Consider the following 26,428-nt stretch of genomic DNA (forward strand, 5'->3'; position numbering starts at 1 on the left):
AGATACGGTATACGCCCAGTCAAGACCGGCGCCTCTATGGGAATCAGGTGAGCGTTACACCGGCCCCGTAATCATATTGCATTCTCGTGTCATGCTGGGGTCCAGCATGCTCCTTGTATTGTGCTGGATTGAAATTCGATGTGCGAATCAGGAGAAAAAGGCTCTGGCTCCAGGCTATCGTGCTTTGCGAGCTGCGACGCTGTTGTCAGAGATGGGCTCTTCAGGGGCCTCGGCCAGGTTGTTGTGTTCCATCCACATGGTGGCCGCGTCCGGGGTTTCAAGAAATATCGCTCTCCCTTTGTAGATCACCTTCAGTCTGGATGGGTACAGCAGCATGTACTTCAGGTTTAGTTGCCTCAGTCTTGCCTTGATTGGGACAACGGAGTTCCTTGCCCTCTGTACCGATTGTGTATAGTCCGGGTAGATGGTGATTTTGGAGTTGTTTCTGTCAATCGCACCACCCTCCCTGGAGAATCTCAGGATCACTTCCCTGTCTCGGAAGTTGAGAACCTTCGCTATGATGGGTCGGGGGTACGTGCCTGGGGGAGGCTTCTTCTGGAGTGATCTGTGGGCTCTCTCTATAGCAAAACTCTGTGACAGCTTCTCAGCCCCAATCTCCTGCTGGATTAGGGATTCAACATATGCGGTTGGGTCGGGAGTCTCTGTCCCCTCAGGGACGCCAAGGATCCTGATGTTATTTCGTCTGGCTCGTCCCTCCGCCTCCTCCGACCTTGCCTCTAGGATGCCCACCTTCCTCCTGAGATCTGCCACCTCGGCTTTAAGGTCTTTCGTGTCCTCCATGGTGTCTTTCTGGGCGGATTCGATGTTAGTGACACGTTCTGTCAGGTTGCGAGCATCTTGACGGATGAGCTGGATATCGGCCTTTACCTCCCCTATCTTAGTGTCTATGAATTCCTTTAGGGCCGCTATTGCCTCAAGTACTTGGCTGTTTGCGGGGCTCTCCCCCTGAGTGTCCTGCGGCGCCGCCCCCTTAGGGGTAGATTGGGCGGCTGGGTGGGCCTTGGTCGTCAGGAAGGGGTCCATTGTGGCCGATTTGGGCTTGCTCCTCAGGGTGGACATTGTGGTGCTATTCGCTCGGCTGTTACGCCTCTTCGGGCTGGGTTGCTGCGTGGGCCCCGCCAGTCCGTTTCGCCGGTGGCCCCACCTGCGGTGTTCCGGGTTGTCGTGGTAAGGAGTGTCTGCAGTATGCTCCTCTAGGTCTGGGGGGTACGTGCTGCCCCAGAGTCCCTGGTGTTTTGAGCTCGGCGGCGCCGGGTGCAGGGCCGTGTCCTGCCTGGGTGTGTTGGGCGTGATGTTGGCCCCGGGAAGGCCTCTCCCTAGGGCCTGTTTTCCGCAGGGATGGCGGGCTAGGGGCGGCGTCGCGGTATGTCCGGGTAGGCAGGGCTCTCGGGGTCACCCCCGTTGGTTGTGGAGGTTAGTGGTGGGGGGCGCGTGTCGCCCGCGGCCCCAGCGTGCCAGTCGGCCGCAGGCCCCCAGGGCGGGGGAGGCAGCAACCCAGGTGGGTCCGGGGCTCCGGCCGGAGTCCGCAGCTCCCGGCGCGCGTTCCGCGCGGCCCAGGGACGCGTCTCACCGCCTCCGGGAACCAGCGTGTGTCGCGGGCCCCAGGTCTCGGCCACTTCTTCGTTTGTCTTCCTCCAGAGGCTCCACGGGGGGAATCACGCCCGTTGTTGCGCGGCCCGGATGAGCCGGGTTGCAGGGTGCTGGCGGCGCTAGGGGCCCCTCCGCCGAGGCCGCCCGGGTGTGGGCCGCTGGTTCACACGGTCCCCAGCGCCCAGCGCCGCGGTCTTCGGTCGACGCCGAGGGCTCCAGGAGGTCCGCGCCGGGTCTCGCCGGATCTCGCCTCCTCCGGTCCACCGAACTCCTCCAGGCGACAGGAGGGGCAGCGGCCGCTGCTGGCGCTCCGCCTTCTCCACTCGGGTCAACAGCGTCGGGGCGCCGCGGCCGCCATCTTGTGCGTCTCACTCAGGGTCGGGGGGGGACGCCGGGCCAGAGCTCCCGCTCGGTCCCCGCTGTCCGATTTTCGTCGGGCTGAGCTGCCAGAGAGGGGGGATCGTCCCGTCTTCAAGTGGGTCAGCTTAGATTTGGTGTTGCTAGTGAATGGGCTCACTGATCAGGATCGGATTACGGGCTCGGCCGGAGCTCGGGATTTCAGCCTCCTCACTCCATGAGCACCAGGCCACGCCCCCCAGCATTTGACCTTTACATTCACGTTTTATCGGCAAACATGCAAGCTTCAACTTTCTGATTACAGTTACTTTTGCTTTTAACACAAACTGGGCTTTTGTTTGCCTTCGATAACTCACCAGTCAATTTAAATGGTTTTCTTTCATCGTATTCATGCAGTTGTCAAGGCCATTACCAACGCCTACTCCCCAACTCCGCTGTACACCCGGGAGGGTACGGGCCTCTTTCTGGAAACCTGAAGGTTTCTTGCCTCTGCTCACTCTGTTTCGGTCTTGGGACGCTTACTGCTTGCCGAAACTGTGGAATTCTCACCTGTCTCTTTCGATCCGTGCAACTGCCGATTGGCCCATTGGCCTTCCATCTTCCACAGCCTGGTTTGCATCAGATCCGAATGAGCTGTTGCTTCTCGTACCCAGTCCTGCTCGATGTGTGCCTGTGCGCACCACCTTTTATCCTCACAGGGAGTGTTAACAAGTGGCAAGTGTGCATAGTTGGGACTACGTGCCTGACCTCATTACAGGGACAGAGTCAATGCAAGTCAGTGGAGGTAATCTTTCTGACCTCATTCCTCATCTTCCTCAGCTAAGTACTGTTGTCAAAGTAAAGTGGGAGGAAATATGGGAGCTGTAGTTTCCCATAAAATGAGGGATAAGTGTTAGATGGGTTGTGGAAAAAGGGGGATACAATGTCTCACCGTTGGGTGCTACTCCCCACTCCCAGAGGACGCCCTACCCAGGTGATCCTCCCTCCCGTGTCCACCCCCAGGGCCGGGATCCAACAGCGATGTCCTTTCCCTGGCCACCTGAGTACGGGAACCCCAGGGACTAGGTTGTGAAACACCCTCTGGTTTTTCACATAGCGAACCTTCGGCTAATGACAATGGATGCTCTTGGGAGCAGACGGGGTCCTGTTTGCATATGAATTTCTTAAATCACACCACTGATAAGGCAGTGAGCTTCCAGGTCAAGTCAGATTTTTAAAATAAATGCGATACTTTATCGTTGAAAACGTGTACATTAAAATTCAGCGAGCAATGCAATTACCAAAAGAGTTAACTGTCAAATTTGTTAAATCTACTCTCCACTGAGATGCTTTCCTCAAGTCAAACTTGGCACTCAAAATGTTATGGTCACTGCTAGAAGTTTCAAGTACACAGCAGAATGTGCAAATTCTAAACAAAATCACATGAAGGAGCCAGGTAAGCAATTAGGACACCTCATTTTTCCACGTAAACTATGTAGGAATATCCCCCTTGACAAATACATTCATAATCAACAAGTTCCAAACCTTAAAACAGGACGCCAAGTTCTTCCATTTTTATCCGAGTTGGAACACTGATTAGGTATGCGGTCTATTTTATTTTTCATCCTGCAGTCCTAGTTGAAGTTAACACCAATAACTACATGCTTAACACAGCCCAATTTTATATAGCTGGTCATAATTTCATTAAGCTGCACCAGAAAGTCATGTAATTCGATCACCACAGGGTTCCAATACAAGTTGATTAATAATATTAGTGAATCTGCAGGATTACCTTTCACATCGATACATTGTTATCCCTAATAAGCCTTAGTTTAGTTTATTATTTGATAATGCGCTCCAAAACCCAGGGGTAGCCGGGTGCAGCAGTAGGAAGAATACTTGAGCTTAGGTTACATACATCACTAGGATATATACAGAGAATGCATTAATTGTGTTAATAGCATATATACAATACAAATATACAAGAGCGACAGGATGTGTGTCCCTCACATCTTGTGGGCAATGAAGTAATTTGTAGCCCGATGTTGGAAAGGTCAAGGTAGTTAGTTGTCATTGATCCAAAGCCAGTTTTTCTCATTCTGTCTGAATCTACAGTAGGGTAGAGTAGCTCGCAATGCAGAAGGGAGATTATTCCAGGCACGGGCAGCTCTAACGGGGAAGCTTGCTCCACCCGCTTTAGTTAGTCTAAATCTGGGAGTTTCAAGTAAGGAGTGGTTAGAGGCTCTAGTGTAATGAGTAAAGGATTTTCTGGTCAATCTAGCCGAGATGTATGGGGGCGCGGTGTTGTTCAGTCCTTTGTGTGTGAGTGATAGCGTTTTAAGGAGAACTCTCTCACTGATTTTAAGCCAATGATGGTCTTTCCTGATGTTGGATATGTGCGCTCTGCGGGGTATGTCTAAGGCTGCTCTAAGAGCATTATTCTGTAGTATTTGCTATTTGTTTATGACAGTTTTATTAGCACCCGCATATAGGGCGTTACAGTAGTCCAATTTAGACATTACTAAGGCATTGGCTAGTGTGATACAATTGGTTTTGGACAAGTAGGGTCTCCAAGCCCTGATTAATTTGCAGGTGTAGGCTGTGGAGGACCCAAGGAGTTAACTTGTTTTTTGAGGGATAGAGTGGAGTCGAGGTAGAAACCTAGAGTTTTTACCTCGGTTGCCACTTTGATTGTTACCATCTATATTGAAGGCAAGATAGTTGGGGCTTAGCTTTTTGAAGTTGTAGTCCGAGCCCAGGATCAGTATCTCAGTATACATTCAAAAGAATGTTGATCAAACCACCTGGGATAGTGAAGGCTCCTGTTGAATTACTGTATAACCATCTAGTATCCCCTTATGGTTCCCACATTAGCCCGTGCTACGTTCTTTGCACTGGTTGCCGGTGAAACAAAGAATAGTCTTGAAATCTGAGTTGTTCACCGGGCATACTACCAGGCTGGTGCCGATTTCTTGTGGGATAGTGCACTTCTTCTATTCCTAGCCGCCCTCTTCTGTCAAGCAGTTACTGTCTGGTCATTGTCCCCCGATTTCGTCTTCAAAGAGTGGCTGGTCGAGCCTTTTCGGTGGCTGCTAGTAAGTTATGTAATGGTCTCCCTTTAACTTTGTGTCTGACCACGAACCACCTGCACTTCCGTCGCTTGTTAAAAACTCTGCTTTTTCATTAGTCCCCTAGATTGATGTTGTACTAGTGTGACTAGTGTGACTATCCTCGTGCCAAGATGCCTTTTGGTGTACATGCGCGTTACTATTCTGAGTAACATAACATAGTATCAGTGTCGACCTCAGCCATGTTTCTTGTAATAAGACAATGCTATGTGAATAAAGTTTTTGGACACCAGCGTTGTTTAAAAAGCTATTATAGCCTCTAAAGTTCCATGAAAGGATGGAAATCTCAATTTCGTCCTTCACTAGATATCAATCCCCACATCCCCCAATCCTTTGAATCTTGAGGATAGATTACTCTGGAGAAAGTGACCAGTCATCTTGGTACAAAGGGGTGTGGGAAGAGGTCAGTATGAGTTCAACTTGACAACTTGAAGTATGACCTCCTGTTAAGTTGATTTTATCCAATGTAGGTTTATCAGAGTACACTTGCAGATTTTTTAAATTGCTCCTCTTCTGAAAAAGACTCCTCATATGGCAAGAGGTTGTTTCCCATTTGGTCGGGTGATGTCCTGTTGAGCCAAAAGCATAGACCAAACTGTTAGAACGGATATTGGGCATCTCACTATAAAATCTATCATCGAAAGGAAAATAAGTTTGAGACTCTTTGGTGAAGCAGTGCCAACACATTTGTCCTGCTCAACGCAATCCGCTGGTCCTCTTCTAATAAAAACTCAATCAAAAAGTGCTGGTTGCCTGGGTTATTTGTAGTCTGATTTTGAGCCTGGGTAGAAGCAGCCACAATATACCTGATTGGACTTTGTTGATGAATTGTATTTATTGGGACCAAACTAGGTTGAATTAGTTCTCATATTGGGATCAACCGGTCGAAAGGCCTGGATTCTGGTGAAAAGTCACTTTAGAGGATAGTCTGGGTTGACTGTCCTCGAACAACCAGGGAAGATTTACCTAATAGCGCCTTTCCACATATCACTAGCTTGTGTTAGAGATGAACTATCCACCCTAACAGTGACCAGGTTTTGAAGGCGATCTTCACCAGACTTCCTCGAGTCTGAAAGGGGTACAAGGATGTTTAAGAATTTTCTGGAATTACAGGTATTTGGTTTTGCTTTATTGCAATGTTTTGGTTTTTTTTACAGCTTTTTCGGGCCTCTCAATAGTTTGTGTGGGCTTTACAAATGATGTTGCTACATTAATCTGTAGATCTGGCTAATCGGCGTTGGCAGTGGTAATAGTGGAGTGAGAAGGTGGAGGAGCATCCGTGGTGCTGATATCCTTCATATCTACTTCTGCACAGGCATCCAAATTAGCAGACTATCTTTGGTCTAATACTTCAAGCATTATTTTGATGTCTGATTAGATCAACATATGAGCTTTTAGTTCCATTCTAATGTTGTCATGTGCTGAGACAAAAGAGCTCAGCACTATGTTTAACGCTGAGATTGAGGGGGAGGAGATTTGTATGTTGGAATCCAATTCCCTCAGCGTGTGGTGTAGAGAATTGGGGGGCAGGAGATGAGCTCACTGAGGAGAGCAAATCTGAGTTATTCCCCACCCCCACCCCATGCTCAATCCTAAATGAGGGTGTTTCATCATAGGTAACACTAGAGGGTCAAACCCTGTCACTCCCGACACCTTGTGAATCTGTATATGAACCTGTCAAATGAAGCCTCATGGACTGGTCTAATAGCCAATGTCAGTTTGTCCTTTAACTTCCAATAGGCTAGTGCCCGCTATGAAATTGCTCTTCCTGTGCTGAGGGTGGATCGACTAAACAATGGTGAGCCTCCCTGCTTGTTCCAAATGTAGGAAAAAAGTCAGTAATACTTTGCTCAGTTTTTGGAGTTTATAACTGTGGCGCCTTCCGATATCTAGAATTTGCCATCTTGGTTTTCTTAGGCGCACCTGTTTGCAGTGACTCCACTTCCTCCAGCATTACTGTTGGACATTGGAGGAACACCTCCAAGAGGTCTGGGACTTGGATCTTTTCGTGTAGGCACACGCCAGTAGCTTCACTCGCTGTTATATTATGGTCAGGCAAAGGCAGTAATGTCTCTAGGGGTATCGGCGGCTTCTCTGAAATCAGGAGGGGTTCATCACCTACTGACTTATCTTACTTAAAGTAAATCTTACTTTGTGAAGCCAACTAGCGGGAAAGGATAATGGTCTAATCTCCTTACCTCTAATCTCCTTGCCTTCAACTGACACTAACTGTGCATTGAGTAATTACCAGTTCATCCAAGAGCTACTAGTACCTAAATTAATTTCTGATGCTTGTTAATCTGCTTAGAATCACATTCTGTGCATATGGTCTGACATTCAGTGGTAACCGTGGAGTATTGCATCTTGTCTTTTGGGGACCGAAAGGGGACGTCGGCATAGGCGTGTCTGTAACACTATACCTATCGTGACGTGTGGTGTACCCAAAATCCCTCAAGCGCCGAGGTCCCTCAGATTGTTTTTTTCCGCCCAGATAACTGGTCGCCCTATAGCGGAGCTCTTACTAGAGACATTGTTTATCTTTACCGAATTGTCGGTTATTCCCCGTTAAGTCACTTCGGCCACAAGAACATCTTTGACGAAGACTACGAGGGATTAGTCTACGGCTGTGGATTTCGGCGCCTAAGATCCGTCGGCTGGATTTTCCACGTGGTCGGGCCCTCTTGCCGACCTATACAGTAGGGAGAGTGGGGTCAGGGTGGTCATATTGTTGGTATGTCTTTCCTCCTTTCCCCTCTTTTCCCTTTCGGTCTGTTCATCCTTCCCTTTAGCTATGGAAAGGACTCCTTTTAGATTCTGCCCTAAGTGTAAGGTTAGATATCGTTGGAAGGACGAACACAGGATGTGTAACGCCTGTCTCCCCCTAAAGCACGACGAGAAGCGGTGTACGGCCTGCAAACTCCTTCCGCAGAAGACTCTTAAGGAGCGCTGTGTAAAGCGGTGGGCCGCGTACGGTATGTTGTGGGTGGAACACCCTTCCCCCACCGCCACACCCGCTGAGAGTGACAGGGGTACTTCGGATGACCAAACATCCGTTGCGGATGTTATAGACCTTGAGGCGGACACTTCTAGGTCCGCCACGCCCATCCCCGACCTGACTCTGGTCTCGCTAAAGGGACAACACCCGGCGACAGGGGCATACAAGAGCATCAGACTAAGCAAACAACCCCTACACCGTTTTCACATCTTCGTCGAAAAAGGTGAAACCGCCAACAGGGCCGCTGAAAACTTTGCCAGTTTCCTCAGATCGTTCTGATCCAAAGCTTTCCTCGCATCCGCAGCAGCATCTTGCGACTGGGCAGTCAAAATCAAGTAATGGCGCTAGTCCAAAAACTGCACACGTCGAAGCGTGGAAATCCGACGCTTCAACGGTCCCAAAGGCCGCGGTAGGCCCGAAAACTACGGCTTGGCCTCTACCTGGAAAACCAACCGCTAGGCTCTCTGTGCCGCGGAAGGTAGTACACCTACCGATAAACCATCGGAGCCACTGTCGCACTCCGATTCAGCGACTATCGAAAGCAGCATCGTAAGAATTATGGCAGTGGTGGGTCTTACCCCGGTTCCACCTAAAGTTATGGGACAAGCCGCGGAAAAGTTTTCAGATGCGGATTGGGATCCCCATTCTTACGACGCTTACTAAGATAGTCAAGAGCCTCTTTCCAACACCCTAAGATACTCTTTTCGACGCCGTAGGGCGGAGAACGCCGTTCTTCCACTCGTAGGCCCGCTTGGGTCCACTAAATGGACTACAGAGAAATTCGAAGGGTGTATGGATCGCCTGGAGAAGATTATCAGTTTTTCTGATCGTCCTCCCCCGAAAAGTGCTCGGGTAGACCCTAACCTCCAAATTCAAGAAATCAGTCTCATGCCTTTCAGCAGGAAGATGTTGTCCACATGGACACACACAGGGACATTTATAATGAAGAGGAAGAAGCTTAATTTCTACAAAGTTATGAGGAAGAACAACAGGATACTACGGACAACTGGGAAGAAACCCAGCTGGAAGGTCAGGACCCATGGACACAGCAAGATCAGGACTCTGATGTTTTGTGCCTGGATTCTCCTCCGTCCACATGGGCTCGCCAGGCCTCTCCTGTAGATGACCAAATGGCATTCAACTCCATGTTGAAAAAAGCAGCCGAGTACTTTAAAATTTCCACTCAAGAGGCTATGCCTGAGCAGGATTTTGTAAAGGATATCCTTAAGGAGAGACCTCCATCTAGCCAGGCCATCCCCCTCCTTAGCTCTGTTAAGAGAAGGGTGGCCCCTCATTAGTATCACCAGCTCAAACTCGGGCAGTGAACCCAAGAGTCGAAAAATTATTTCGCCCTTCCCCTTCCGACCCTCTATACATTAGAGGGCACACCATCCCAGATTCATTTGTAGTGACTACCACTCAGAAAAAGGCAGGGGTACCCCTTGCCACGGGGGAATCACTGCCGGACAAGGAATCCAAGCGACTGTATGCCCTTGGCAAACGTGTCACGTCAGCGGCCGCATACACTACGCGGATTGCTAATAATACAACACTATTGGCAAGCTATACTGACGCCCAATGGAACTTGCTTCTGGAAGGCCTCCAAGAGGTTCCTGAACCCGCCAAATCAAAGCTTCTCTCCATTGTAATGGAGGGAAGACAAGTCAACCAGCATGTGATCAAAAACACCCTGGAAACTGCGGAAACTGCAGGCAGGTCTCTGGCCCAAGGGACCCTACTGAAAAGACACGCTTGGCTGCGTACCTCTGGTTTTAAACCGGAAACACAAGCCTCCCTCATCAATAAGCCCATTGAGAAATCCAACCTCTTCGGAAAAGTGGTGGATGAGGCGTTGGAAACAGCCAAGAAGGAGCAGGAGACTCTGAAGTCTCTGCAACAGATCACACAGAAACCTACCACCCAGAGGGGTAATAACTCTCGGCGGTCCTTTCGAGGGCAAGCCCGTTCTGGTCAAAACAACTACGGCAAGGCAAACTTCAACTCGGGACAAACTTCTGGAAACGCTGCATACTACCCGTCAAGGGGTCAGAAACGCAGCAAAGGCAGAGGTAGAGGCCCCAATCCCAGAGGAGCCACAGCCTCTGGTCAGAAATGACCACCAAATCCAGGTCCCCTCCCATGTTACCATGGTTGGGGGGCGATTAACGTCTTTCCTCATGGCATGGGAGGGGATAACTTCAGACCAGTGGGTCATAAAGACGGTCGCCCACGGTTATTGCGTGGAATTCGCCCCACCTCCACAATTCAGACCGCCGCGCTCACGGCGCCTTTCACCGGACCATCTGGAGATCCTGAATCTAGAGGTGGAAGCACTGCTGGGAAAGGACGTGATAGAAGCCGTCCCTATTCTTCAGTTAAAAGAGGGTATTTATTCAGTGTACTTCCTTGTACCCAAAAAGGATCTCCCCATGCGCCCTGTTCTAGACCTGCGCCCAGCGAACAAGTTTATAAAACCACAGAAGTTTCACATGGTAACACTGCAAGAGGTGATCCCATTGCTGAAACAAGGGGACTACATGGCAACATGGACATGAAAGATGCATACTTTCATATTTCAATGTTGCCAGCGCACAGGAAATATCTAAGGTTCATGATCCAGGACAGGCATTACCAATTCAAGGTACTCCCCTCCGGCATCGCCTCGGCGCTAAGGGTGTTTACCACAGTCCTGGCAGTGGCGGCAGCACACCTGTGCAGACTTATCAGTCCCAGTTTACCCTTAACTCGACAACTGGCTCATTACGTGGGGACTCGTTCGACGCATGTTTTTCGAACACCCAAAAACCAGTAAATCTCCTCTTCAGTCTGGGTTTCTCAATCAAAGAAACTAAATCCAGTTTAGTCCCCAGTCAAATAAAACAATTTCTGGGAGCTCTAATTCAGACGAAGGATGGTCTCGTCTTCCCCTCCGAGAGGGTTCAGAACATGCTTTTTCAGATCCCTGAATATGTAGGCAGTCGGGAGGTGACAGTGCGCAAGTCCATGAGCTTGCTAGGAAGGATGGCGTCATGCATATACTTGGTTCCCCACACGCGGCTGCGCATGCGTCCCATGCAAGAGTGGCTCAACAGCCAGTGGTGTCAGGCCAGCGGACAATGGGAAGATCTAGTAGTTGTCTAGCCTGCCCTCGTTCTCTCTGCTGTGGTGGTCAAGAGAAAACCTCTTGAAGGGGATGACCTTCACCGCCACTGCAGTGGAAGCCACTCTCACTACAGGCGCATCTCTCACAGGGTGGGGCGGTCATCTGCTTCAGCAGACCGCGCACAGAGTTTGGTCTCCTCAAGTAGGGTCCAACCATATAAACCTACTGGAGCTATTAGCGGTGTTCAAGGCTTTGAAAGCCTTTCAGGTGCAACTGCAAGGGAAGACAGTGCTGATTCTAATGGACAGCACTACAGCTATGTATTACCTGAACAAACAGGGGGGCACTCACTCTCCAAGGCTATCCAAGCTGTCCCAAAACATTTGGATATGGGCTCGTAAACACAAGATGTTTTTGTTGTCCCAACATGTTCCAGGGGAACTCCATCTTCTGGCAGACGTACTCAGCAGAGATTTTCCTCTGCCCGAAGAATACAAATGGCGGCTACACGAAGACATTGTGTCCAACGTCTTCGCAGAATGGGGCTTCCCAGAGATCGACCTGTTTGCAACTCAGGAGAACGCCCATTGCCAAGACTGCGCCTCCAGGTACCCCCAGAACCGATCCAAGGGGAACGGTCTCTGGATAACATGGTCAGGGAAATTTGTCTACGCTCCCCCCCCCTCAACTCCTCTTCTCAGAAGTTTAGTGCACAAGGTGCACCAGGAACCAGTTACCATGATACTGGTGGCCCCCACGTGGGCCCGCCAACCCTAGTTCGCTCACCTGATGGAAATGTCCCTCTCCTCACCAGTGAAACTACCCTGCCCGTACAACATGTTGTCTCAGGACAGGGGGGAGACCCTACACCCATGCCCACACACTCTGAACTTAGCAGCTTGGCTCCTGAGGTCATAGAGTTTGGACACCTGCAACTCCCTCAGAGGTGCATGGACATACTCAGGGAAGCTAGAAAACCGAATACACGTTATTGCTATGCCAGCAAATGGAAACGTTTTGTCATCTGGTGCAATTCCAAGGGCGTCAATCACATCAATTGCTCACCCACACACATTGTGCTGTATCTAACCCATCTGTTGGACACTGGGTTAGTCTTCAATTCTCTAAAGGTTCATCTGGCTGCTCTGTCAGCCTACACCACATCACAACAAAAAGTGTTGTGGTGGAAAATACCGGTATTAAAGCCTTTACGGAAGGGGTTAAGAGGATTTATCCTCCCATTTCTCACCCAGCCCCTGGATGGGATCTGAATGTGGTTTTGACCAGGCTCATGGGAGCTCCCTTTCAGCCTATGCATAAAGCAAGTCTGAAAGACCTGGCTCATAAAACGGCCTTCCTAGTGGCTATCACTTCTATCAGAAGGGTTAGCGAACTACAGGCTCTTTCTGTTCTAGACCCCTTTCTTACAGTCCACAAAGAAAAGGTAGTTCTGCTCACACATCCCAGATTTGTGCCTAAATTCATCTCAAAGTTCCATGTGAACCAATCAATCGAACTACCCACTTTCTTCCAGAACCCTACTAGCATGGCCGAAAGAAGCCTACACACACTAGATGTGCGCAGGGCAGTCATATTCTACCTGGAAAGAACTAAACCACTGAGGAAAATAAAACAATTCTTTGTTTCAGCGGCAGCTGGTAGAGAAGGGGATCCTGTCTCTAAATCCGCTATCTCAAGGTGGATTGTCAAATGCATCACACTGTTACACTCTTGCTAAGAGAGAACTGCCCTTCAAGCCTAGAGCACATTCTACTTTAGGCACTGGGGCATCCATAGCATTCATTGCAAATGTTCCTGTTGAGTCCATTTGAAAAGCGGCAACCTGGAGTTCTGTACACATCTTTACAAAACATTATTGCCTAGACACTCATTCTAGGTCGGATTCTCAGGTGGGGCAAGCAGTATTAAGACATCTTTTCTCTATTGTTCCTTCTCACAACCCACCTCCAACTCCAGGTACTTCTTGCTAGTCTATGCACAGCATGTGATTCTAAGCAGATTAACAAGCATCAGAAGACCTGCATTACTTACCATAATAGCATTTCTGATGATTGTATCTGCTTAGATTCACATGCACCCTCCCTACCTCCCTGCTCGGGGTGGAAGGAACATAGACGTCTTACTACTTTCTCTCTTTATGTACTCACTCACTATAGCCTTGGGCTCCCTCATGGCAGAAAAAATACAATCGGAGGGACCTCGGCGCGTGAGGGATTTTGGGTACACTACATGTCACAATAGGGATAGTGTTACAGACACGCCTATGCCGACGTCCCCTTTCGGTCCCCGAAAGACAAGATGCAATACTCCGCGGTTACCACTGGATGTCGAACCATATGCACAGCATGTGAATCTAAGCAGATACAATCGTCAGAAATGCTATTACGGTAAGTAATGCATGTCATCTACACTTAGCCAGCATAAGTGTTTTATGGGTAGGCATCGTACTGCGAACGGCAAATAAACAGAATGGGCTAGGCTGAAAGTGTCCCTATATAGGTAAACCCTGCAATCAATGAGCACTCATTCATTGGGCGAACGAGGTTGAAATAAAGTGGTGCGTAAATGATGCGAGTATCGTGCAAGAGCTGCCCACTACAGTACACACCTTGGCCATGTGAGATGGGCGTGAAACCACGTTTCACGTATCGCACACACCCATAGAAACTACTACCTCCGACTGTACAAGCATACAGTCTTGTGGTTTACAGCTAACCCGCTGCGCTGGGGGCGTCGTGCCTCAAATCTTCCAGAACATCAAAAATTGGAGCTGGTACACAAGGGGGCAACTGGATATGTCAAATTGCAAAGCCCAGCTGGACATGGTGCTCTCCGCGGCACTCCCGTCTCACGACTCACTTCGGCTTCCCAACTCAGGAAACAAGGAAAGGACCTTGCTACGTCCACTCGCTACATCACACACAGGCACTCGTCAAGCTGCACCAAAACTAACATTGGCCACTCCCGACAAGCTGTCCCTCTCCACTGCTTCTGACTAGTCATCAATTGGATCATGGTCATTGACTACAGCTGATGAGGAAGATTCTTGCTTGTCATGTGGGCAAAATGCATTCATTACTACTTCCTCTGCGGCTCTAGGACTCATGCTCGCCACTGCCCCTCTTACTATAAAAGCCCCCTTGCACCTTTCAAATGCAAATTTGGCCTCAGAAGGTAGCCTCCATTTTGTTTGTTGTAGCCCTGTGGATGGGGGAGAAGAGGCAGGTCTCTTCTGGACCAGGGAGCTTCCCCCTTCAGACTGTGGAGGATCTATCTGCACTGATCCTCCAATTGTTCAGAACACGGACTGAGTAATCCCCATGGGAACATCTCGGCTATTGCCAATGCGCCTGCAGTGATCTTCTATGGCAGGGTTCTGCAACCTTTGTGTCTACTTGTTTGGACTCCCTTCTGTGCTAGACAGCATTGTCATTTGAGGGGATCATGGGAGTTGTAGTCCAAAACATCTGGAGAGCCTTTGGTTGCAGAGCCCTGCTCTATGGTGTCCAGCCTTGGTTGACTGTGTTTTAGCTTGTTAGACTGTGCGTCTTACAGTCTGGTCTACCAGCTTTTCCTGAACTAGTTTCAAGCTAATAGGGTGTTATTGTGCTGGCTGATAGGTCGGTGGCAGGACCCAGTAATCTGCAGAGTGTATCCCAGTAGCGCCACTCTCGGGTCAAGCACCACCATTTCCCCTATAACATCAAACTGTGATTCAAAGACCTCATTCCAAAACTGAAATAATGGAGGACATACCCATGCAGTGGGTGACCTGGCGCTTTCATCTAGGGTATCGGTAAACAGCTTATAGAACTTTGCTGGGGTATAATAGAGTTTATGATTGCATTTAAAATTAATTAACTTAAACCTAATGTTAATGGCAGTCTTCCTCGTCTGCACACAGCAATATCTCCACGTTTCATCAGACATTGTGCCTCCCAGAGAGACCTGCCAGAGTCGTCTGGATGATTCTGCCCACCCAGTCTAATGTCCTGTGCTTTAAGGGTGTCCCTTAGCCTGAAGTACAGAAATAGCTCCAAAGGTGTAATCCCGCCCTTGCTCCACAGCCATTTCACAGTCAGGAACCGCCCATCTGGAAAATGGTTACGAAAATATGTAACACTTAACCTTTGCATGCAGCGTACATATCCGAGCTCACTAGTTGGAGGCCCCCCCGAAATGTGAGTGACCGGGAACTTGGCGGAGTAAAGGATCTCACCCCGCCCCCTCCTTTCAGTGCGAACCTGCGATCTGCAAGATAGCTCCACCATATTCGTTAATTTAGATAACCTGCAAGGGGCTGTTAATATTACCGCCCGCAATAAAAATGTTGCTGCAAGTGCCCTTTCCATTTCCACACGTCACCTTTCCTCCCCTTCCCTCAAACCAGTATGTTAGAAATCCCGCTTGAACCGCCTCGCAATTCACCTCGAAATCCGGCAGTGCTAAATCCTTTTTAGCTAATGGCACCACCAGTTTCTTCCATGAGATACGCGCCTGTTTGCCTGACAGATAAACCATGAAAAAATCAGACTGCACTTCACAAAAATATATCTTCGATACTGCTATTGGTACATTTAAAAAGGCATAGAGAAATCTAGGGAGCAGGACCATTTTACTAGTGATATTCTTCCGTATAAATGAAGTGGGAGGTTCATCCACCTCCTCAGTACCGGTCGGGTGTGTTCTAATACCTTCTCATAATTTCGCTGGTACAAAATCTCTGGGGAGCGGGCAATAACTAACCCCAGATACTGGATATGACTTGTATATCACTGAAACCCAAACCCATCAAGGAACTGCCCAGTATAATCTGTGAGTGGGAAATGCACCGACTTCGCAACATTCATTTTCAGACCAGAGAAGTCCCCATATTCCACCTCATCCTTTATAATCGTCCCTAAATTAACTAATGTATATCACCATATCGCCTGCATATAGGGAGAACACTGCCCTATGTCTATACAATTGTATACCTCTGCGCATATGGTTATCTGCCTCTATCGCCAAAGCAAACCGCAGGGGCGACAGCGGGCACCCCTGCCTTGTGCCTCTCTCCAACGGAATGACCAATGTCAACTGGCCATTTACCCTAATTCTTGCACCGGGCAAAGTGTACAACAATGAGATTGAAGAGAGAAACTCCTCCCTCGTCTCCATTCTTCACAACACCATAAACCGATAGGGCCATGCTACTGAATCAACTGCTTTTTCGACATCCATCAGCGCTGCTACTATGGAATCCTCCTGCCGGATAGCTGACATCAACCCAAATATTTGCCTCAAGCCATAGGACGTGGCGGCTCGTGCAAGTAATCTGCCGGGGCGCTGACCTTCCCAATAATGCCAAACAGCAGCCTTTTCCCTGTATACAATTCACTTCCCTGTGTGCCGCAGTTTTAAATTTGTCCAACTCCTCCATAATCTCCTTCTGTATATTGGGATCCAAAATACACCCCCCAGGAGCCTGTAAGCTTTGGATGCGTACTTCACTCTGTTAGTTCTCTCCGAATCTCTCACTATCCCCGATTCCCTCGAGATGCACTCGAGATGCACTCCATTTTCCTCACTGTTGAATAAGAAGATACAGAATCCATATTTTCCCAAAAGAATGTGTCAATCACCTGTGTGATCTCACTGCGGAACACCTAGTCAGTCATACCTTCACCTTTGGTATCTCTAAAGCCAACACCACTGATGCGTGATCCGATGATGTGCGTGCTAAAATAGTTACCCATCCTGCCACCCTATTTGAGATCAGACAGTATTCCAATCTAGATACGGATTGGTGTACAATGGAAGTAAACGTGTAGCCCTTCTCCCCCTCATGCCTAGCCCTCCATATGGCAATCAACCCCCATATCCAACATCGATCCTTAAGTGTATGGGTTGATTTTAAATGTGGTCTATGGGTCCCCCTGTTCTATCCTCATCTGGATCCAGCAATGCATTGAAGTCCCCAGCCCATATATTCATTCCCTAGGGGCCTTTGTCAAGTTGCTGTGCTATCCACTCCATTGTATCCACTGTATCTTGGTTAGGGCCATAATAATTAACCAAGGTAATTGCCTGACCATACAAGGCTCCCATCACCCGCAGCGCTTGCCCTTCCTGGCGCCCGACTACCTCTGTCAATCGGAAACCCACCGAGCTATGTATCAATATACAGACCGCTCCGGAGTACAAAGAATATGAGGAGAAATAACGATGACAGCCCCACCCTTGCCCAAATCGTGCCTCACTCGATGGGATTAGGTCCATCTCCTGGAGAAATGCGATGTCAATCTGATGCCATGTTAACATACAGCAACACTTTGCAGGACTTGGAGGGGCAGTTCAAACTCCTAACGTTCCGTGTCATACTTTGGAGTGCTTTACCCCTAGTCAGTTACATCATGCTTATTAATGTTACAGTATTTTCACATACATCTAATTTCCCAGCGCATCTTCCACACAGAACAATGGAAATCCAAAAAATCGATCAAGGGTGATCCCCTGAACCACCACCTGCTCCCAAAAATAAATCAACCCCCCCACCCCACTCCCTCAATGGCAACTCCGAACATGCCAGTTATCCCCTCCCCACCCTGATCCGATAACTCTCCTATGCTTTGCACAAGGGCTGCTTCTGTGCCCATCCATCCCAGCCCTTCAACAACAATAATCTATATCCCTCCCTCGCAATCACCAACACATCATATGACCAACAGCCAACATTGGCTCATAACCATATTTCATCATGCAGAGTCGCCCGTCCCCCCGCCTTACCATGTTCATGTTTTTCCCTGCATCGAGGGGCTCTCGGCAACAACTCAAGGAAGGAGTTGGCTTTATCCAGGGTTTGGAAAAACAGTACTCGCGCCTCATGCTCCACTCTGAGTGTAGCCGGAAAGAGCATGGCATACTTCATGCTCCTCTCTCTCTATCTTTTCTTAACATCGATGTACATCCGCCTGGACCTTATCTGAAAAAATCTGGAAAAAGCTGGATCGAGTTCCCCTTATATGTTAATGTTTCTTTCTCTTTGCCTTTTCATTGAGCGAGGTCTCTGTCTCGATAGTTCAACATGCGGGCTATAATCGGTCGTGCCGACCCCCCAGGTATCGGAGTTCTCCCACCAGGTATTGGATGCACCCTTTCCACAATGAAGACTGCAGAGAAGTCCTCACTTCAGAGTGCTTCACGTAGGATGGACTCAACCAGGGGCTCCATAATCTGCTAATCCATGGACTCCGGGGCACTCACTATTCTCTGGTTGTTGCGTCTGGAGCACGACTCCAGATCCTCCTTCTTTGCAGCCAATTCCTTAAGAGCCTTCTTAATCTGAGCAAGGTCACGTGTCGCTGTCGAGGACACATCCTCCCCAGTCAAAACCCGGCCTTCAACCTCATCTAGCCTCTCCCCTTGCTTCTCCAAGCATTCCACTTTACATGTCAGGGTGTCAATCTTCCCATCTAATGATTGTATACCAGCGTGGAGCTGGGTAAACATGGCCTTAATGTCACTAAATACACCAATGGGGTCCAGAGACGAGGGCTGAGACCGTCCAATGGGCGATTCCTCCATCGCTTTGTTGTGTTTAGTTTGTCTGGGAGTCTCAAGTTGCAATTTTGACTGTTGCTTCCCCTATTTATGCGATTTAGACATACTGCTGCGATGGCAATCTCGATTCTAAGCAGCTCGCACCGCTTGCAGAGTATGTACTTGCACTATTGACAAAATATCCACACACTGTCAATTGTTGCCTTACCCCTATGACTCGGTCGACCTAAATAGATGACTGTTGGAACTCCACCAGCGCCCCACTCCAACCATGGGGGTATGGTCAGGCGGCACCCACCCAGCATCAGCTAGCACACCAGACGACTATGGTTCTGTGATAGTTTCTTTGAGCCGTTCAGAGTCTCCCCACGTTCCCCACGCCGGAGGGGACTCCGCTGTTCTCCACTCTCGCCCCTAGACACCAATGAATGTGCAGATGGTGTCCCCCCCCTCTCCAACCCGCCTTCCTTCTTCGAGCCCTGCCAATGCGTAGACGGCTCTCCTCCACTGCTACTGCCTGGGCCCACTATATATCCACGCTTACAAATACTACTGTACTGCCCCCTTTCCTCCCCCCCCCACCCCCCAACCCACTCCTATCCGGCAATCCCTCCCTCCATCCTAAGGGGCTCTACCTACTCAGCAGGGGTACCTAATCCACCCAGGTTGCACAGTACGTCTGCAGTATCTGGGTGTTCTGGAGTTTTTCCACTCCAGTTGGTCCGTGTTAAGGATTTCAATCAGGCAATACACCCAGGTCTCAGGCTAGCATGCAAAGTTTTGTGCGCAGCACTCCGTGCTGACTTCTCAATCAAGGCCTGCTTTCACCACGTTGATCCGGCACTGCTCACATATCATCACAAGCCTTTAAACTTGCCAGGGACGTGCCCACTCTGCTTACCCAGCCAAAGGGCTTCAAGCTTCTGCACTGATGCTATGGGGATACCAGGATGTTATCTAGATTGATTTCTCTAACTTGGATTACGCAGGGAGTGGGCCATACCCTTTTCCTTTCTCTAACTTTCACTGTTCCTCTGCGATCTAACACGACTCTGTAGTGATCGCAGAACACTGAGGGGAATTCACATGCTTGTTTCGTCCCCACAGTGAACACCTGCTCTTCCCTCCTGAATACCCCAGTTTCACTAAGGGAACTCCAGAGAGCAAACAGACTGTGGCACGTGTTAGGGGAGGAAGGGAGGGAGAGAGGAAGGAAAGCAGTAGCTGAATCAGATCCCACAAATCCACAACCAATGGGATAGAATCACATGAACTAGGTGCCACCCATGAAAACCCAAATTAAAAGAAAATGCTAGTTCACTTCTAGCAAGACCATAATCCTTCAGCAAAGGTGTAAATCTAAACCGCATTTGAAAACATGCTACAATAGATACAGATGCTTAAAATATTCCATTTACCTGCTGAAAGAGCAGCAAAGATAAGGGGAACATGCAAGGGATAGGATAGGTCATGGAAATAGGTTTATAGGGATGTGTTGCCCCGAGTTGCTGGAAGTTGTCCGTTTTGATTGTTTTAATGCTGAAAGTTGAAGTAAAAAAGGGAAGTATAAATATTGCCTGAAGTGCCCTGCCGTAAATTCTTTATATCTAATACTGGCTCATGGAAGGTGTTGAGCTTGTTGGAAAATAATTGGTTAAGTCAGTATATTTTGCACAACCTTTTATCTTGCCTGCACAATATTTGTACAATATAGTCACTTAATTGGTCCATAATATTTCTTTTTAAAAGAAAATATGGTTATGGTTTCTTACAACATAAGAATAAAACATTGTTTCCACATTGCAATCAAACAAACCATGATATGGTCACAATGACAATATAAACCAGACCAATCAAAACAGTGGATGGTACATAAACTGTTCATCATGGATCACAATTGCATATAATTAACGTGCAATCTCTTGCAATTAATAGGCTACAGCCAAAGTATCAACACATAGGCATAATTAAGTTAGAAAGGATTACTGCTTGCATTGTTCGCAAATCATGCCTAAAACATCTTTGGTTATTGGTCTGACTTCCACAAGTGATATTTTTAATGCTGGAAACCAATGTTATCTTGCTTGTTTTCTCTAGGATGAAGAAGAACCCAAGGATGAATCCTTCAGTCCTGATGGAGGCTATATACCCAGAATCCTGTTCATGGGTATGTGGAGAATTCTTTCAGAAAGAGTCCATAGAGCGAGCAGGGATGGCCTGTCCATAATAGGCAGTCGGGCAGTGCCGTCTCATCCTGAGTGGCCAGCTGTTTCAGATCCATTCTGTCGGTCAGTTGGAGAGCACGCTGCATTTTTTTTTTAAAGACACTTTATTGGCATTTTAAGATAACAATTCCCAACATCCCCACCCTATTTTCCCAACCCCTAAAACTCCCCCCCTTCTTCCCCCAAGTATCATAACTCACCCAACATCACCCCTGTTTTCCCCCAACCTCCCCTCCCACTCAAATCCCGTATGAATCCTCCTTTGTCCATAAGGCACAGCAGACGAGCATCCAAAGTTCATAGTCCAATGTAGTTAGAGACACTTCCTCTGATACACCCATCTTCAAACCTCCCCCACCCTCACAACCTTCCCCCAGCATCCCTCACTTCACGGTGGGCGTAAGTCATTATCTTTTGCCAGGTCATTCAGCAGTTGGGACCAGTGGATCATTACCTCCTTCCCCTTCAACGCCTGCAACACCGTCGTCAACTCCGCTAGACCCCATCTCCTTACATCTTTCCTCCATAACTGTATTGTTTGACCCAGTGGGGACTTCCACTGAATCGCCATTCGGCGTTTAGCCAATATCAGTAGAAACCGACCCATTCTGTTCCGTAACTTATTCCGTTTCTCCCCTGGCAGGATCCCCCACAGGCAAACCTCTGGGCAACATTCCAGATTGACTTCCAGTAACCCGTTTATACCCCTGAGTACCTCCTCCCAGTACTCCACTATTGCCCCACATTCCCACACCATGTGCCAAAACCCTGCCTCCTCCAACCCACATATAGGGCACTTCCCCGAATGCTCCTCTTTCATTGCATTAAGCAACCGTGGGGTGACATATACCCTATGTAGGATATTAAATTGAACCAGCTGGAAGCGGGCATTCCTCGAGGATTTCTGTACCTGCTCCCAGACCTTCTCCCATTCCTCACTCGAGATCATGCGTCCCATATCCGCTTCCCATTTTTCTATCACTTTTAACTCCCTTTCCGTCTCCTTCTCCCCGAGGGCCCTATATAGTCGTGTGATACATCTCCTCCCCTCTACTCGGTCGAGTAAGACTCGGAGCACTGGGCATAACACCGGTTCTTCAGGGATCCCCTCCCATAACTCTGCTAACCTCCGAACCACCGCCCCATACGCCAGAAAGACCCCCTGCGCTTGATTAAACTTTTCACACCACTCCCTGCAGGTCAGAAGCCGTCCCTCCTCAAAAAGGTCCCCCACCTTTTCACATCCCTTCTCCCGTAGCCTCCGTAGCCCTACCCTCTCGATTGCCTGTCGGAGTTTCTGGTCGGCTCCCCACGGGAGATTAGCTTCATAGCGGCGTTTGATCCCTGCACCGCCCACGTACTTCCTCCATGTCTCTCGTACCACTCCAAAAACCACTGATGTCCCCACATTACCCCCTGGCTACCACAGAAGCTCCGCCGGGCCAATCGCACTGCACCAATCCCACCAGCATGCCCTGGAGCTCCGCCTCCGGTTGGTCCCACACCAGCACCAATTGTAATTGCGCTGCTACAAAATATTTCCCATAGTCCGGAAGGCCCAACCCCCATCCGTTCTCGATCTCCGCAGAGTCTGCAGGGATACCTACCTCCTCAGCAACTCCCTGACCTTAACGTCTAACATTTTGAAAAACACTCTTTTTGCCACATACGGTATATTCACGAAGAAATAGAGCAACCGTGGGAGAATGACCATTTTACATAACGCCACCCTGCCCATCAACGACAGTGGTAAATCCTTCCAAAACTGAATGGAGTCCCTCAATGCCCCCCCGTATTGTGTACAAATGTGTCCACCACGTCATGGAACACCTGAATCCCCAAATACCGAAAGGACTCCGGCTCCCATCTTATTCCCAACTGTGGTAGTTCCTCCACTGAGCAACTCTGCCACCCCCCTAGCGGAAACGGGGCCGATTTTTCCGGATTTATACGGAACCCCGACATGGCTCTAAAATTACGAAGGATTTCCAAAAGGTCCGGAAGATATAATCTGGGATCTCCTATATATAATAACAAATCGTCCACCTACAGAGATACAGTGTGTCTCTGGCCATCCACCTCGATTCCAGCCTCACCCATCTCTTGCCGTAAATACGCCGCTAGTGGCTCCAAGGCCAGGGCAAACAAAATTGGGGAAGCCAAGCACCCCTGCCTAGTCCCCCTCTCTAACTCCCATGTCTCTGAAACCCACGATTAGTTTTCACCATCGCCCGTGGTTTCGTGTATAACAGGGATAGCCATCTAATCATACCCTCCCCAAACCCAAACTCCCGTTGCACCCGAAATAACCATTTCCATTCCATAGAATCAAACGCCTTCATAGCGTCGAAACGACGCAATGGCCATGTCCCGCTTTTGTAATTTCACCCGGTCCATCACATGGTGGAGTCGGGAAATGTTACCTGACGTACTCCTGCCCCCTACAAACCCGCACTGGTCTGGATGTACTAGAGTCAGCGCCACCGTCGCCAGTCTGGCCGCCAGAATTTTCCCCAGGATCCTCCCGTCTATGTTTAGAAGCGAGCACGCTGCATTTAAACGCTGCTGCCACCACCCACCTGCCTTAGCAGCCATCATGTGTTTATTAGCACCATCCTCCTGTGGTTGAGGGTGCCATTAGGGTTGTGGTCCCTGCACTCAAACTGGTTCCCATGAACCGCTGGCCATAGGAGGCTCAGAGGGCATCTGATTTGGATACTGAGCTGGCACAGAACAGGAGCATATGCCTTGAATATGAGCAGCTATGACCGACTGTGGGCCATATGGAGGCAGGACACAGTTTCTACTTGCCAAGTCATGAGCCAGTGACCACAAGGAGCAGAGGGATTGGAGTGTTGAAATGTACATTAAAAAAAGAACTGTGTGTGGGGGGGAAGTAGGTTTCTGGGACTGGGCACTAAGGCACCTTACAGTGAGAGCAACGTTACGATTGGACTTGGGGCAGTGCGAGCCACATGTAGCACAGCTGGGACTGTTGAGAGCCGTATGAGGCAGAATTAGGGCAGGTAGATGAGGTCAAACCTGGAAGCAGTGCGAGCAGGGTTCGGATGTCTAGTCATGTGTTCCCTTTCAGTACGGATTTCTCTTGAAAACCTAGTAAAATGCGTGATTGTGACCTTTCTTTTAAATAGAAAAAATGTCTTGCGTAAAACCCAACCAAACCCAAGTGATTGGGCATGGACTCGCTCGTACCTAATCTAGAACAGCATTTTACCTCCCAACCTTTAACTGCTACTGCAAGTTTCCTTTAGTATTGGACTTCATATTTATTGCTGCATTGCTTGTATATTGCAGATCCAAGTGGCAAAGTTCATCCAGAAATCATAAATGCTGACGGAAACCCCAACTACAAGTACTTCTACAGCAGTGCTGATCAAGGTTAGTTGGGGCATTAATGAAGCAAATTTGCAGTGGGATTTTATTGCAGGTCGATATTGGTGTGGGGGTTTGACTGGGTTTTCTTAGTATTGTGAAGTAGCAAGTTAGTTCAAAGCAAACTAAAAGCTGCTGCAATGTGTGCAGAAATACGTTTTCATGGGTCCAGACTGCATTGCAGCCTGAAACAGACAGTTCTGTCCTCAGAGGCGCGGGGAAAGTAGCTGACGGAGACTGGAGATGTGTGCACCGGTATGATCCATGGTCCCACCGAAACAGCCTGCCTTACCAACCAAGCAACTGGACTTGACCGATGAGCAGTCAATGTGGCTGTTTTCCCATCTGAAGCCTTCAAAACCCATGCAGGCGTTCCCCTCGGCAAGGGTGCTGCCCTTGACCGGACACTTTTAACATTCTTAGAAGAAGGTGCCTCGGGTACTGTCCAGGGATATCTATTGGTAACTTTCCAGGGAACATTGGTTGCACCATATTCTTGGGCCCTTTTCTGGTCCTCGGCAGAGCCGTGCCACTTTAAGCCCTCAACCAACAATCCTCTGCCATTTTCAGTAGGGGATCCACCGCGAAGCTGATGGCCTCTGAACAGATGGTAGTTTCTTTTCAGCCCCAGAATGGGGAGCCTCGAGCTTTCACTCTGTATTATTACCTGATGAGACTCCTCTGGGTTGCCTACAGTGTCTGACTGGAGAGTTTCTTTTGGTACTGCTAGGACCCCTAATGTTCCTCCCAGCACTGGAGTCACTAGATCGAGGTGCTCTGAAAAAAAAATTGCTTACCTTTTGTGGATTTCTTCTCATCGAGGAACTCCTTTGAAGTGTGATGGCGCAGAATAGTGTTCGAGTTCCGTCCAGTGCGGAAGCTAGTGGCATAATGTTCTGGCAGAGCGTGTCTCAATATAAACTCAACCCAGCGGTGGTCTGGACCCAAGGCACAGCAGGCAGAGTGCAGACAGGACAGGCACCGTGAAATGGCACTTGCAAGATGAGCTGACCGATAAACCCCTGTAGACCAGACCTAGGTAGACACAGTGAATTTCTGGCGAGAAAGAGAGGGACATTGGACTTGGACAGCTTCCAGTGGGATTACCCTAAGGACAAAGAGGACTCCTATCCCGCAGGGAGGACACAGGTCTGACCAAACCCCACCAGGAAGGTGCCCTCCCCTTGACGAGTCCAAAGATGAATAATGAGAAGACCACAAAAACCTCTGTGTTCTCCAGCATGGGGTCTGGCATGGATTCACATGCTCATGAATATTCCCCGTCGTCAGGCTGGGAATCCTCGGTAAAGAAAAATCAGTATCAGTTTCGTTTCTGATCTGTCTTTCGTAGTAGTAACCAATCACTGATCTCTGCGTCATACTGACCACAGCCAATGACTGCCATCTCCCTAAGCCCCGCCTCTGGCAGCCATCTTCAGATTTTTACCGCACGTTGAAGTGTTGGGATCCTCGTGCTATTGCTCTCGAGCTTTAGTGCGTTTTCGTGCTTTTTCATAGGAAAATTCTCTTTTTTCGGTCAAAAGAGCCTCAAGCTCCACCGTTTCTTTATCCGATCAACGGGGACCCGTGTCAGATTCTTCTACACCCCTCAAGGGTGAAGATTTCGTCGAGCCACGCTTTTGGAGGACTCCAGAAGTTTCTCAGGCCCATCTCGGACATGGCCCAGGAGAAGGGAAGCTCGACGCCCGGAAAGCTGTTCAGGGTCTGCCCTGGATGCCAGCCTCAGAATGTCTTTAAGGAGGACGAACACTCCCTTTGCCTCTACTGCCTGCATGAGGACAAGACGCATGTGGAGAAGGACTGTGCGTTTTGCGGCAATATGTCGGAGCGGACCATGAAGGACCGCCATCTGCGTCTCGCCAACTGGCTGGAAGGGAAGAGCCCGTCAGGCGAGAAAAAGAAGAAGTCCGAGCGGTCTTCTAAGACCTTTGAGGGCGCCCCGGCGACAGGGGCCCAACGGGAGCGCCGAACGGTCGGGCTCTACGGTTGCCAGGCAGGGCGCATCCTCCCCGGCGCCATCAACCATGAGCCAACGCTCTGGCTCGGGTAAGAG

At 49.1% G+C, this 26,428-nt stretch overlaps 1 protein-coding gene across 1 annotated transcript in view; it reads left to right on the top strand.

Moving 5' to 3' along the window:
- LOC138547336 (thioredoxin domain-containing protein 12-like) overlaps positions 1-26,428 on the top strand; it is a 654,368-nt gene that overhangs the window by 493,002 nt on the left and 134,938 nt on the right. The window contains exons 5-6 of the mRNA XM_069642202.1: positions 20,834-20,903; positions 24,277-24,360. Coding sequence (XP_069498303.1) covers positions 20,834-20,903; positions 24,277-24,360 — 154 coding nt within the window. The remainder of the gene's footprint in view (positions 1-20,833; positions 20,904-24,276; positions 24,361-26,428) is intronic.

The sequence above is a fragment of the Ambystoma mexicanum genome, chromosome 1q (genome assembly GCF_040938575.1).
Source record: "Ambystoma mexicanum isolate Mex_15411 chromosome 1q, UKY_AmexF1_1, whole genome shotgun sequence".
Classification (NCBI taxonomy): domain Eukaryota; kingdom Metazoa; phylum Chordata; class Amphibia; order Caudata; family Ambystomatidae; genus Ambystoma; species Ambystoma mexicanum.